We start from the raw sequence: 12,268 nt of genomic DNA on the forward strand, positions 1-12,268 counted from the left end.
TATATCAAGTTTGTGCATGTGTGTGTATAAATTAAAGTGTCTGTGTGTACCAAAAGGTATGTACAATGTATGTGTGTCTTTATGTCTATGACTGTTTGTGTATGTATGAAAGGCTCAATATTAGCAGTGGCCTGGTGGCCTGGGGCCATCAAATTTCATGGTTGGGCAACTAAAAGAAAAAGTTAGTTTGAGCCTTAACACATGTCTGTGTGTTTTTATGTCTATGACTGTCCCTCACCTAGGGCATTTTTTTTTTTGATACTCCACATGGTAAAGAGGGCCCATCATTGCATTTAGCTGAAAATTTTAGCTATTTTCAGTTTAAAAATGTCACTGTCAATCTGTTTGCTGAACAAACAGACCCCGCCCATGATCACGAGTGGGCGTCGCTATTTGCCAGGATGTTGTCCGTCAGGAGGCGAGTGGCCGCCTCTATCCTCGCGATGGTGGTGGACAGCGCATCCTCCAGCTGGGTCAGGTCGCCGCTGAGACGGGCGTTCTCCATCGCTCGGCGGAGAGGGGCCAGGCCCTCCCCCTCGTAGCCGCTCCTGGACGGCCCGAACACGACGTGTCTGGTGCATCGTAGAGAACAGGAAGAGAGGAAGACACGGATAGGTGGATGAGTTCAAACGAAAAGAATTCTCTCCAAACTTCACATTGCTAACAATAACGTTTGTAATAAGAATTCTCTTTTTACTCATTTGGATCTAATAACACAAAAATTTACCATACTGGCCCCTGTTATTTTCATTGCCCCAATTGAAGGGGAATCGTAGATTCTTCAAATACACCGAAAAAAAATGTAATAGTAAGAACAGGAAAAAGAAAAGAAAACACAATACTATGCCTTATAAACTGACAGAGGATGGTGTCGGAAACCTCAATGAACTGTGATGCCTTGATTGCAGGGATAGATCATATGTGACCCGCTACGACAAAAGGATCCGAAAGTCGGGGAAGGACAATTTTCTGAAAATGGCATGATATTAATTCCCTTACTCTTCTTCTTTAATTTCATATATAGCACAACTCATAAAAGTACTCGGTTGCGGAGATATCGATGATTTTATTAGCGCATGTCGAGTAGTTGAGGAAATCATAGTTCCGAGAAAAACGCCTTCAAAGATTTCCTTCCGACGCTATCATGATCAAGGGGGAGGCGAGACAATTTTCACCGCTTTACAATAGAAGGCATGCTCCTGGCGACCCCCGTGATGTTCATTCAAGCTTAGCGCCAGCAGTCTACGCACGACCAATCAGTAATCAGGATGCCACGCCCTGACCAATTAGATCACTCCCTCGCTGCTAGGCGGCGGAGTCTAGCTGTGGCGCTAAATCCAAATCTTCGGACACGTTTCTGTTACGTTGAAAGTCGGAAAATCATGGCCCAGAAAAATACTGATTTCTTGCCTTTCCTTTGATCATTTAGCTTCGAAATTTCAGCAGATGATAGACAAAACATTAGAGTACAAAATAATGCCAAAAACAGAAATCCGATGGTTTTGACCAATTTTGATGATGTGATTTCAAACTCTTTTTTCTCGGCTCAACCGTCAGCGACTTTAGGATCCTTTTGTTGTAGCGGGTCACATATAATGAAGCTCGAAAGACTCACCTAAGCTGGGGGAGGTAGAATTTTCCTGCATCCCCTGTGAGGGCTCTGTCTATAGACATTGCCCTGTCGTTTATCTCTCGCAAGAGATTTGGGCTGAGGAATGAAGACAGGAAAAAAAAAATATTAAGTAGCAGAAAAGTTATATGTAAACTGAAGTAAAATGTTGAGAATGAGAGTGAAATTGCATAATTACTATCATATAACAACAAACAAACACAAATATATATATTAGATACATACTCTTTACATACATACACACACATTCATAAACACAGAAACAGCTGAAAATATTAGAAAAGTACAGGACACATTTACTCTACTGGAATCGTATTTCAATTGCTATGAATTGAGAGAAAAAGTATGAATAATAGATGAATAAAAACAATATAAAACAGTTTCCAGCACAATTTTTCTACATGAGCTGTGGAGAACACATAGCATATTTTGAGTCTCCTTTTTGTCCCTCCAATCCCATACTGTAAAGGTCAATATTTTCCAGTTCTTGTATTCAATTCATGTGCACCAGTTTCATTTGAAATAGCTGGAAGTCTCAAAGATTAATTACTTTTCTGTGGGGAATAAACAATATGCCTGAATATTCAGTTTATCAGTCAACGAACTGGTCTTCACATAAAAGATAAAGCAAATATTGCAGGGCCCTCAGGCTCTGGTGGAAAAAAAAATGCACAAAGTTGAGGTTAGGAAAGAAAAGCAATGGAAATCCTGAGTCAAAGGTGACTAAATCAGCACCAGAGAGTCCTCTTGCCACTACTGCTGTACCCACAGCGAGCGCCGCTCGGTTGGCTGGACCCTGTTTCATAAAGCTGTTCATAAAGTTACGCATGACTTTACGAATGACTTAAATTTGGCAAGCCAAGTGGGTTTCCTAATCACTGTTAATTTCAATAGCTAAAGTTGAAATTTGCAGATGATGATGATTATCTTACATGTGGTTAATACATGTTTTTAGAGGAAAGTGTATTTTTGCCCCACTGGAGATGAAATATTGACGTACAGTTGTACATTGTTAAAGGACAAGTTCACCTTCATAAACATAAGGATTGAGAGAATGTAGCAATATTAGTAGAACACATCATTGAAAGTTTGAGGAAAATCGGACATTCCGTTCATAAGTTATGAATTTTTGAAGTTTTTGTACAGTAACCGCTGGATGAGAAGACTACTGCTGTGTATGAATAACTTAGATGTCACATGCGTACAACAATATAAGGAAATGACAACCAAAATTCAAAAGGTACACGTACATATATAATTGCTGCTTTAATCCTTTCATTTTAGGTCACTCTTTTTTGGGAAATTGTACGACCAGTTGTAACAAGATAAAATAAAAATGCCTGGATACAGACTCGCGAATTACAGTACTCACTTTTCCATGTCAGGAGGAATGTAATTATCTTGATGGAATCTCTGGGCTGCCGCATTGAAACGTTGAAGGGCGTCTCTCAGACGACCTTTGACATGAGAAAGACAGGGAATCAATTATTAAAGGTATAGTTTACCATTAGGGAGCAGTGATTTAAAAAAATGTTAGAGTTATCAAATTTGATGCATATGTGTAGGTCAATTGTATCACAAAACATCCTAAGATAAAAAAATTTTGCAATAAGCCTGAAATTTAAGGAGATATCACTACTTTTCTCACTAAACCATAACTATCGATGGTTTAGTCTAGAAATGATTTTATCATAACTATTGTTCAAATTTTCTACCCGAGTTTCATGGTTAGTCAATTTCTCTGGTTAAAAAAACTAAGGTTACGGTATATCGGCTTTCTTTTATTCCAATAAACTTGACGAGGATAGAAAGCGAAAGTGCTAGTGATTTTCTCAGTTTTACGCTCCGCGCACAGCTAGCAATCACCGCTACGCGCTGTCTAAATGTACAATGTACTGTAGTACATGACAGTATTGCGCTGCATGCTGTCGCTGCCACACAAACATGTAACAGTTAGTACGAGTAGCGGTATGTCCGCTAGCGAGCCTGCTACAAGCTTCTCGACAGCCAATCTGTTTTCGGAAATAAGTTATGAGTTATAGGGATTTATCTGTGATTCTGGTGCAATACGACATTATGGAAGCTGAGCTATCGACATGGATACGAAAGTGCAAACACCCTACACATCTACAGGCACAGTAAGTACCTGTATGTAGATCTAACTCAACTGTTACGGCTACATCTAACCCCAGGGCGCTCCTTCACACAGATACTGTAACGTTAGCTTCGTTCGGGCTGGTCGCAGTTTGTACCCAACAGTTACATCTAGTCTATATTACAGCTACTTGCGGTAGGCCTAGGTCTACCTCTAATAATGTTAATACTATTGAATCTACCCTCTTTGGTGCTACCTTCATTCACGTATCTAGGGCTCTAAAGTCAGGCCTTCTAGAATTTAGAACTAGATTGTTCTAGAGTCTAACGTTAGATCTAGTTCTAGTATACGTCTAAAACTAAAGTGTCTAATGAGTAGATTCTAACTAGACGTTTAGTCTAGGAAGTAAGAACCTAGCTGGATCTAACGTTAGATCGATTAGTAGGCCTACATTTATAAAGGTGATACTATAGATAGAACTAATTTATAATTAGAGAACTAGATCTAACTGTTAGGCCTAGATCTAGTAGAGTCTACTAGCTGCTGTACTGCGTTTCCGACTCCTGCACCGAAATCTTCCCAGCTAAATTGTTTCCAGAATGGCAGCCTTGGTAGCTCCAAGTCTAAGTGGGGCTAACAAGAGAAATTTAGATTTAACCTTTGGTTAGACAGCTAAGGTTAAATAACCTGAGTTTTGTGAACATTAACCTGAGAAAAAACTATGGTTAAGCTTTATGCAATAGAAAAACTCTGGGTAAAAATTCTTAACCAGAGTTTCTGGATTTAACCATGAAAAAAACTCTGGTTAAGGCTTTATGCAACAGGGCCCAGGTGACTAGAATGGTTTCAATTGACATTTTGGCAGACATTCATTTCATTGTCTGTGCGGAATGAGTTAAACAACCTTTATCTATCAATATTTGCCACTAACCAGGCTTGCTGTCAGGTCGATATGCTAGCAAGCACCATTTCTATGGATTACATGAATATAATCATCACATCACAGCTGTTTATCTCAGTGAATTTAAAAACAAACTTGCATAATTGTGCAAGTTACTTTTATCTGCCCATTCGCAAAATGGAAGTGTGAACTGGCTTACATGTATACATACAAGTACTTTTGCACGTCACGTCTGAAATCCAACTCACCCATACTACTTTTGGGCGCCAAGCTGGCCTCGTCCTGCCGGAGAACGTCTCGGAAATATTCCTGCAGGGCGTCGGCGTAGTTCACAAACTCCGTCTTCAGGAGTTTGTCGTCTGCCAGCAGGAGCACCGCCTCCGCCACGACCTTGGTCACGGCCGCGTGAATCGTCATATCAGGGTCGATGAAGCGTCGGACGTAGTCGTAGGTGTCGAAGATGGTGTGTCTCACAGGGTAGGTGGGTAGCTCATTGTAACGTTCCTGGAAGATAGCATGGGGTATAATTTCAGTTTTGCCCATTCACACTTACAGAAGAAAAAGCATGATTCAAGTCTTGACTAACACTGTATTCTTCAGTGCTCTTATTCACACGTGCACAGACAAGGAAGCCAATGAAGGTTATTAATACCCATGCCTGTATCTTCTTTATTGGTATACTTCAGAGACTAACTAATAAGCAGCAGCTAATGCGCAGTTAACATTGATATGGCAACATACGTTATGTAGTCTTGAAAACAAGATATCCTGTACAACTACACACTACCATGATCACATGTGCAAAAGTTCCACTATAATGCTCAAAAACTTAGGGAGTTCTTCCATCCACAATATTTTGCATGTTTCATATTAAAAGATACTGTTGCCCGGGCAACAGATTTCTTGATACTCACAAAACCTAGATCACCTACAACTCTTGCGTGCATATAATTTTGTGAGGGAAAGAACACAATTTTTGTGGAAAACAAGCTTGCAGTGACAGTTGCATTATTTCTAATAAATGCAAGTCTGAATTAGCAGCTCACATCTAGAGATGTAAAAGATCAAATAAATGATTGAAAGGACTGGAAAGAATTACATCAATTGAAAAAAAAAGAGAGAAATCCATAGCATCTCCAATAATAACTACAGCAAAATAAATAAGCAATACAGTGCTTAATAGCGCATATCACTACTTTAGAGTCTCTTTGCGCATTAAAGGCATAATTTACCATTTGGAGATGAAACAAAAACCCAGCATTAGTGCTTTAACATTGTTCTAAAATGTGAGTTAGGGATAGAAACAACCACTGTTAAAATTTGAATCCGTATAATCGATGTTAAGTGTTGTTAAATACACAAAATGGGAACAATAGTTAGAATAAAAATGTTTCCAGACTAAACTGTATACAGTTACGGTTTATTGAGAAAAACCCTGATATCTCCTTATATTTTAGGTTTTATTGCAAATATTTCATATGGTAGGATGTTTTATGATACAACAGACCTACACATATGCTTCAAATGTGATATCTTGATCATCTTTGAAATCACTGCTCCCAAAGGTAAACTGGACCTTTAAGGGAGTGCATTGATTGTACAAAAAGAGAAAGCTCGTTGCACCACATGAAATGCTATATTGAAAATATCGGAACAAAAGAGCCATACCTTGTCATAGGTGTATTTAAGATCCAGACTGGGCACACCTGCGACATGTAGAAACGGTGCCGCATCGTTCCCCATCCCAAGGGGGTCAATCCTGTATCGGGGGTAAGGGAAGTACCCAAACAGAATAAGATGGGAGCAGGTTGATAATCCACAACCTCTGTATGGTTGAATCTGGACTATATCACATTACATTTGACTAAAAGTGTTATCCATGATAAAGGCTTGAAATGTGAAACGTGTAAATGAAGTTGGATTACTGGATGTATGTGCGCTGTTCGGTAAGAGTTTTTTTTTATGCAACACTGCCAAAATCTACCCATTACACTGCTAGCCCACCCACCCCCCCAAAAAAACAACAACAACAACAACAACAAAATAAATAAAAACAAAAACAAAAACAAAACAAAACCCAGAAAAAACACAACAAAAATTAGTGCTGGAGTACAATTCAGTTTTGAAATGATACTCAGCTTGAAAAGAATAAAAATATGGTTTACATGGCCAATCTGGAAACAATGGATGATTGTTAGCACATAGTCGTAAGGACTGGAATTATTCCAACTTTTTTTGTTTAGTGGCTTTGTAGACACAATAAACATGTTCACTGCAGTAAAAAAGAAAAACAAATCATGATTTTCATAATGCGTCTTCCATGCCTCATTGGAGGGGCAAATCATGAACTGCCCAGCTAAAGTATGCTAATAAGCCATTGTTCAAGTTACAGTTAAGTTGCGTGTAGTGGACTGCTAACCCTTTGGGGACAAGTCCCGAGTATACTCGGGCAAGTGTCTACTAAAAATGTGTGTTGAAGCAAAATCAGCCCGTCCTCAACAAGTTAAGCTAATTCAATGGCCTATGCACATTACACCAGCAAAAAAAGAAAAGAAAAAAAAAGTACAAGTATGACTTGCCACCAGATCTGTAGGCCTAAACATTCATACTTAATTGTGCTGTCACAAGATTTTTACCAGTTTAGACAATTGGGTATCAGATGCTTACCTGGCCCCAACACTGCTACTTCTTTTGTCAGCCCAGTTTTTGTAAACACTCATTCTGCTATGGGTACGGTCTGGACAATTTACCTTAGGTTGGGGGTGGAAGGTGAGACAAGGAAGGGGTTTGAGGTCAAAGGTTACATGGTAAGTATTTTACTGACAACACAGTAGGCCTATCCATGTTTTGGCAATGATACAGTATACGACTGAAGACAAACATAGGCAGTATCACATACTACTTTATTCCAAGATATTCTTCACAAATCACTCTAAACTTAGGGCCAAATTCTAATGTTTATATGATACAGTGATATACATTGACAATAATAATATCACTCGTGCAGTTTCTGGTCAATGGCCAGTTACATTTAACAGAAAAATCTGTGATTAAATGCATATGAAGTTCAAACATTAAAATCACATATAATGTGACTCTTGACAATTAGAACTGCAATATACACACATTACATGCTGACAGATTTCACAAGGAGTGGATCTTGCTTAGCTCTGTTCTAAGATTTAGAAACCTTTACTTACACACTGTGTTTCACACAGCTCTACTGCACTTTATGTAGAAACAGCCTCAAGAGACTGGGAATAGAGGTTGAGGTATGCTCAACGTGTGTGATCAAATTTTTGCTCCATCTAACAGATTAAAGACTCCTGCAAGCGTTACAAGCTATTGAGGCATATAAGTGTCTTTGCAAGCATTACAAGCTACCAAGGCAAAGGACCTTTGCAAGTGTTACAAGCGAGCGAGGCCTGGGCCTTAATTACCCTCTTCGTCGCATTGTGGATGATTTGTGTGAGAAGAGGGCTGCCGGCGGCCGCGAAAGTGTAATTCCCTTGCACGGCTCCGGCCAGGTTGATGTAGGCCACCGCCCTTTCCCGCAGAGCCTCAGCGTTGTCCTGTGAAAGAAAGTGAAACAGATAAAGATTGAATAGAATGTAGGGGATTCCAACCTTGATATGCAGCATTGCGGTATCCCGAGGACTGAAAAGGGTATTTTTGGTGGAAAAAACAGTATTGTATACGCTATTATTTTCGTGTACAGATATTTTCGCGAATGAGGAGGTCATAGACATTTTTTCGAGAGATGTTGTTTTCACGAATTGATGGCGACGCTAATGTAAATCCGCTATTACCCTAGTGCATGGAGACATTTTCGCTTGTTGTTAAATTCGCAATCCAAATGAGATTAACGAAATTTGTGAAAATTAAACCCTCTCAAAAATAACAGCTTATACAGTATTTCTACCTTCTTTACAATAGACTAGAAGTAAGAAAAGTTATACAATTTGGGGAAGGCATTCTTTTTCATGAAACTGGAAGGATCCTGTTGAGAAAAAACCAGCACAAAACGCAGCAAAAAAGTCACTGTTGACATCTCAATTTTTAACCCATTGAGGACGATCAAGTCCCGAGTATATTCAGGCAAGCGTCTATGGGAAATGCATGTTGTAGCAAAATCAAACAGTCCTCAAGGGGTTAAGAACCGAATACCTTCATTTAATTATTTTTAACATTATCATGGCATTGGTCCTTTTATGACTACCATGTGAACACATGAGAATCCCCTGAATTCCATAACTCTATCATTTCTTGTCCTATTTCAATGAAACTTTTACTTTTCCACATATCTGATTTACTTTGTCAAATCAATTGAAACTTAAAATGATGTGGAACTGCACTTTAACCCTCTGCATGCTACAAGTCCTGATAAGGATGGGAAACCGCATAGCATTTATACACACTGTCCAAAGTGCCTTGAATAGAGAGGGGTTAAAGGGTGTGTACAGTTCTGGTCAAGGTGAAGATTTAGCTTTTAACGTTTTGCGAGATATTCAGAAACCACTCTATGAGATGTCAAAGAGCATGCAAATCTAAGGGGTATCAAAAGTTTATTTGATGAAAATCGGTTTTGAAATGGCTGAGATATCCCAAAACAAGGTGAAACAAAGAGATCCTAATAAAGTTGTGGCCTGTCGCCTTTTATTATTATCACTATTTTGGATATCTCAGCCATTTGAAAACCAATTTTCATCATAAACACAAATAAACGTTGAATCCTTCTTAAAATTACATGCCCTTTCATATTTCATAAGAGGTTTCTCATTATCTCACTTAAGAATGTTCAAAACATGAATCCCCACCTCAACCAGTACTGCACAGTCCCTTTAAAAGAGCAATGGTTTGTACTAAGATACGATGGGAGGAACATTGCCGGCCTACCTCAACCCACTCCGCTGACCCGATATTGCCGTCGTCACCCGCATCCCAGCTGGCCAGGATCACAGTCCGCCTGGGTCGCCATCCTTAGGTAATAATAATAATAAAATATCAATTATAAAGCGCTTATTACAACCTTTCTAAGCGCTAGGAGCAGAGCGGTAGGGTAGCAGAGATTGACGATGGATAATACAGATCAAATGTGACCACCCAGCTCAAAACCCACAAAAGAGGGCTAAAGTGAATTTTCATTTTTCTAGATGCAGTCAACCTTGCCTAAGTGAAATCTATTTGGACCGAAGAAATAGCTTCTACACTTTTACTTCGAGAGAATTTAGATAATGAAGGATCAAACTCAATGGAATATAAAGAGAAGACTAGATAAGACCTTCACCTTGGATAGGTGATTATACATGTATGACTTACACAAGGTCAATTCTAATAAGCAAGGTTGACTGTAGCTTAAAAAAGGTTGACTGCAGTATAAAAGAGTAAGCTCTAATCATGTATAACTTGTTGAAATGGGAGCACCCCAACTCAAATAAAAAGTGGTTGAAACAAGAGAGTTATGAGGTGCCATTTCATTAAAAAAAAGGAGAAAAGAGGATTTAAAGATTAGGGTCATGCAGGCTTGCTGTGCAGAAGTGTAGTATGTATACTGAATTTCCCAGTTAAAGCAGTACATGTCAGAAAAAAACAACAACATATGACCCTGAAAAACTGCAAATACCTCAATTTTGATTTTGTTTTAAGTCACCAAATTTTGGATGGTAGGTAGACAAAATATAATACTCTCACAGCTAAGACACCCCTGAAAGAATTGATTTGGTCAGCCCAACAGACATATTTTGGTCTGTTACAGATAATCCTAATCTGCGACTTTATGTGGGCTTAGAGCCAGGCAGTCACAAATTAGATACTGGCCATAGTCCCTTTTTTTTTTCGATGGTGGTGTCTGTTCTTGGTAAGTTTTCCTATGCAACCCCATAATAAAAGGATGTAAAGTGGCACTGGAGTGAAATATTTCAGGTTTGAATTTGAGAGCTAACAACTCTTGCCATGGGAAATCAAATGCCTTGCAAGTTTGTTTGTTTGTTTTTTCTGTCCTTCTTTCCCTTTATGCGTTCATGACTCTGTCTAGCAATCTATACTCATGATCTGTGGGGGCTCTGTGGAATAGTGGATAAGACTCCTGACTCCAGATCTGATATGAGGACCCGAGTTCTAATCCCTCCCAGTGCTTACGTCCTTGGACAAGATGTTTTTACCCACTATGTCCCTCTCGACCCAGGTGTATAAATTGGTACCTGGCAACACTAGGGTAATTATATTAGCAAAGCCCTGGGATATTACAATATGTATAGCTCTGGTAGACCAGTGACAACACTGAAGAGGCTACCCTGGGTAAACAAAACCTTATTATTAGCACTATTATTATTATAATCGATCTTTGGTGTCACTGCCATTATCATAATTAATATCTTTGTCGCTATGATCATAAGCGGCAGCAGTTTCAGCTTTGTCATCACTGTTATTTCAGTTGAACCTCTCGTATCCGGACAAGTCGGGACCGGGGCTCATCCGGATAAGGGATTTGGCCGGATACGGGAGACTCAATGCTTTATACATGTACATACCGTATAATAGAGCTCTATCGTACATACACATACACATGTACTGATGTAGCCCATTGTAGTACCACATGTAGTAATGTGTATACTGCGACCTTTTCATTGTTACACTCAGTAACAGACCCCAAAATAGAGGTTCATGTTTGCAAGCGGAAATCATTTTCTTTTATAAATTCTTGGGATGATTTACCTAAATAATTATTAAGAAATGTATCAAGTATATGTAATTCATGTGTGTTTCCTCCCGTAATTATTAAAAAAAGATAAAAAAATCACGGCGAGATTGCGTCGGGATAATAGAGAGATCCGGATAAAGGGAGGCCGGATAATAGAGGTTCAACTGTACATGAATCTTTGATTATCTCATGCATCATTTCATTATCACTGTCATCACTATCATCTTTATGACCACCATCACTATCATCGCTGTCTTCACTATCAACATCATTATCATTGTTGTTTTGCCGTCCTAATGTAAAGAAGTTGCCCACCCTCTCACACTTAATATTTCTGCTGTGGTCAAAGTTGTATGATCCAGCCATAATTTCAATTTCTGTGTTGACAATGACAAGTGTCCATATCCCTTTGGTGTCTCTAATACATTCAGTCGACTAACCTCGCTGGTATAGAGAGCCAAGCACGCGCGAGAGCTCCATCAAGCATGCCGTTCCCGTTCCTGGCTCGACCCCGCCGTACGTCAGAGAGTCCCGATGATTGCCAACAATGATGTAACGATCTGAAAGGGGCAAGAGAATTAAAGGCATCCTTTACCATTTGCAGATGAAACAAAAGCCCAACTTTAGTGCTTCAAAATCGTTCTAACATGTGAGTTAGGATAGAAACAACCAATGTAAAAATGTCAATCAGTAGAAGTGATGTTTGATATTGTTGAATATACAAAATGTGAACAATAGTTATAATAAAATTGTTTCTAGAATAACTCTCTACAGTTCTGGTTTATTGGGAATAACAGTGATATCTCCTTATATTTTGGCTGTATTGCAAAATTTTTATATGGCAGGATGTTTTGTGATACAACCGACCTACACATACACGCTATGCATCAAATGTGATAACCTCGAACATTTTTCTTTTTAATCACAGCTCCCATTGGTAAA

At 39.1% G+C, this 12,268-nt stretch overlaps 1 protein-coding gene across 1 annotated transcript in view; it reads right to left on the reverse strand.

The window, feature by feature from the left end:
• Window positions 1-326: 326 nt before the first annotated feature.
• LOC140238521 (N-acetylated-alpha-linked acidic dipeptidase 2-like) overlaps window positions 327-12,268 on the reverse strand; it is a 32,434-nt gene continuing 20,492 nt past the window's right edge. The window contains exons 9-17 of the mRNA XM_072318425.1: window positions 11,767-11,886; window positions 9,523-9,605; window positions 8,067-8,198; window positions 7,294-7,376; window positions 6,295-6,385; window positions 4,875-5,130; window positions 3,003-3,087; window positions 1,616-1,708; window positions 327-572 (exon numbers count right to left, since the gene is read on the reverse strand). Coding sequence (XP_072174526.1) covers window positions 374-572; window positions 1,616-1,708; window positions 3,003-3,087; window positions 4,875-5,130; window positions 6,295-6,385; window positions 7,294-7,376; window positions 8,067-8,198; window positions 9,523-9,605; window positions 11,767-11,886 — 1,142 coding nt within the window. The 3' untranslated portion in view covers window positions 327-373. The remainder of the gene's footprint in view (window positions 573-1,615; window positions 1,709-3,002; window positions 3,088-4,874; window positions 5,131-6,294; window positions 6,386-7,293; window positions 7,377-8,066; window positions 8,199-9,522; window positions 9,606-11,766; window positions 11,887-12,268) is intronic.

Source organism: Diadema setosum, chromosome 15, assembly GCF_964275005.1.
Source record: "Diadema setosum chromosome 15, eeDiaSeto1, whole genome shotgun sequence".
In the NCBI taxonomy this organism is placed as follows: Eukaryota; Metazoa; Echinodermata; class Echinoidea; order Diadematoida; family Diadematidae; genus Diadema; species Diadema setosum.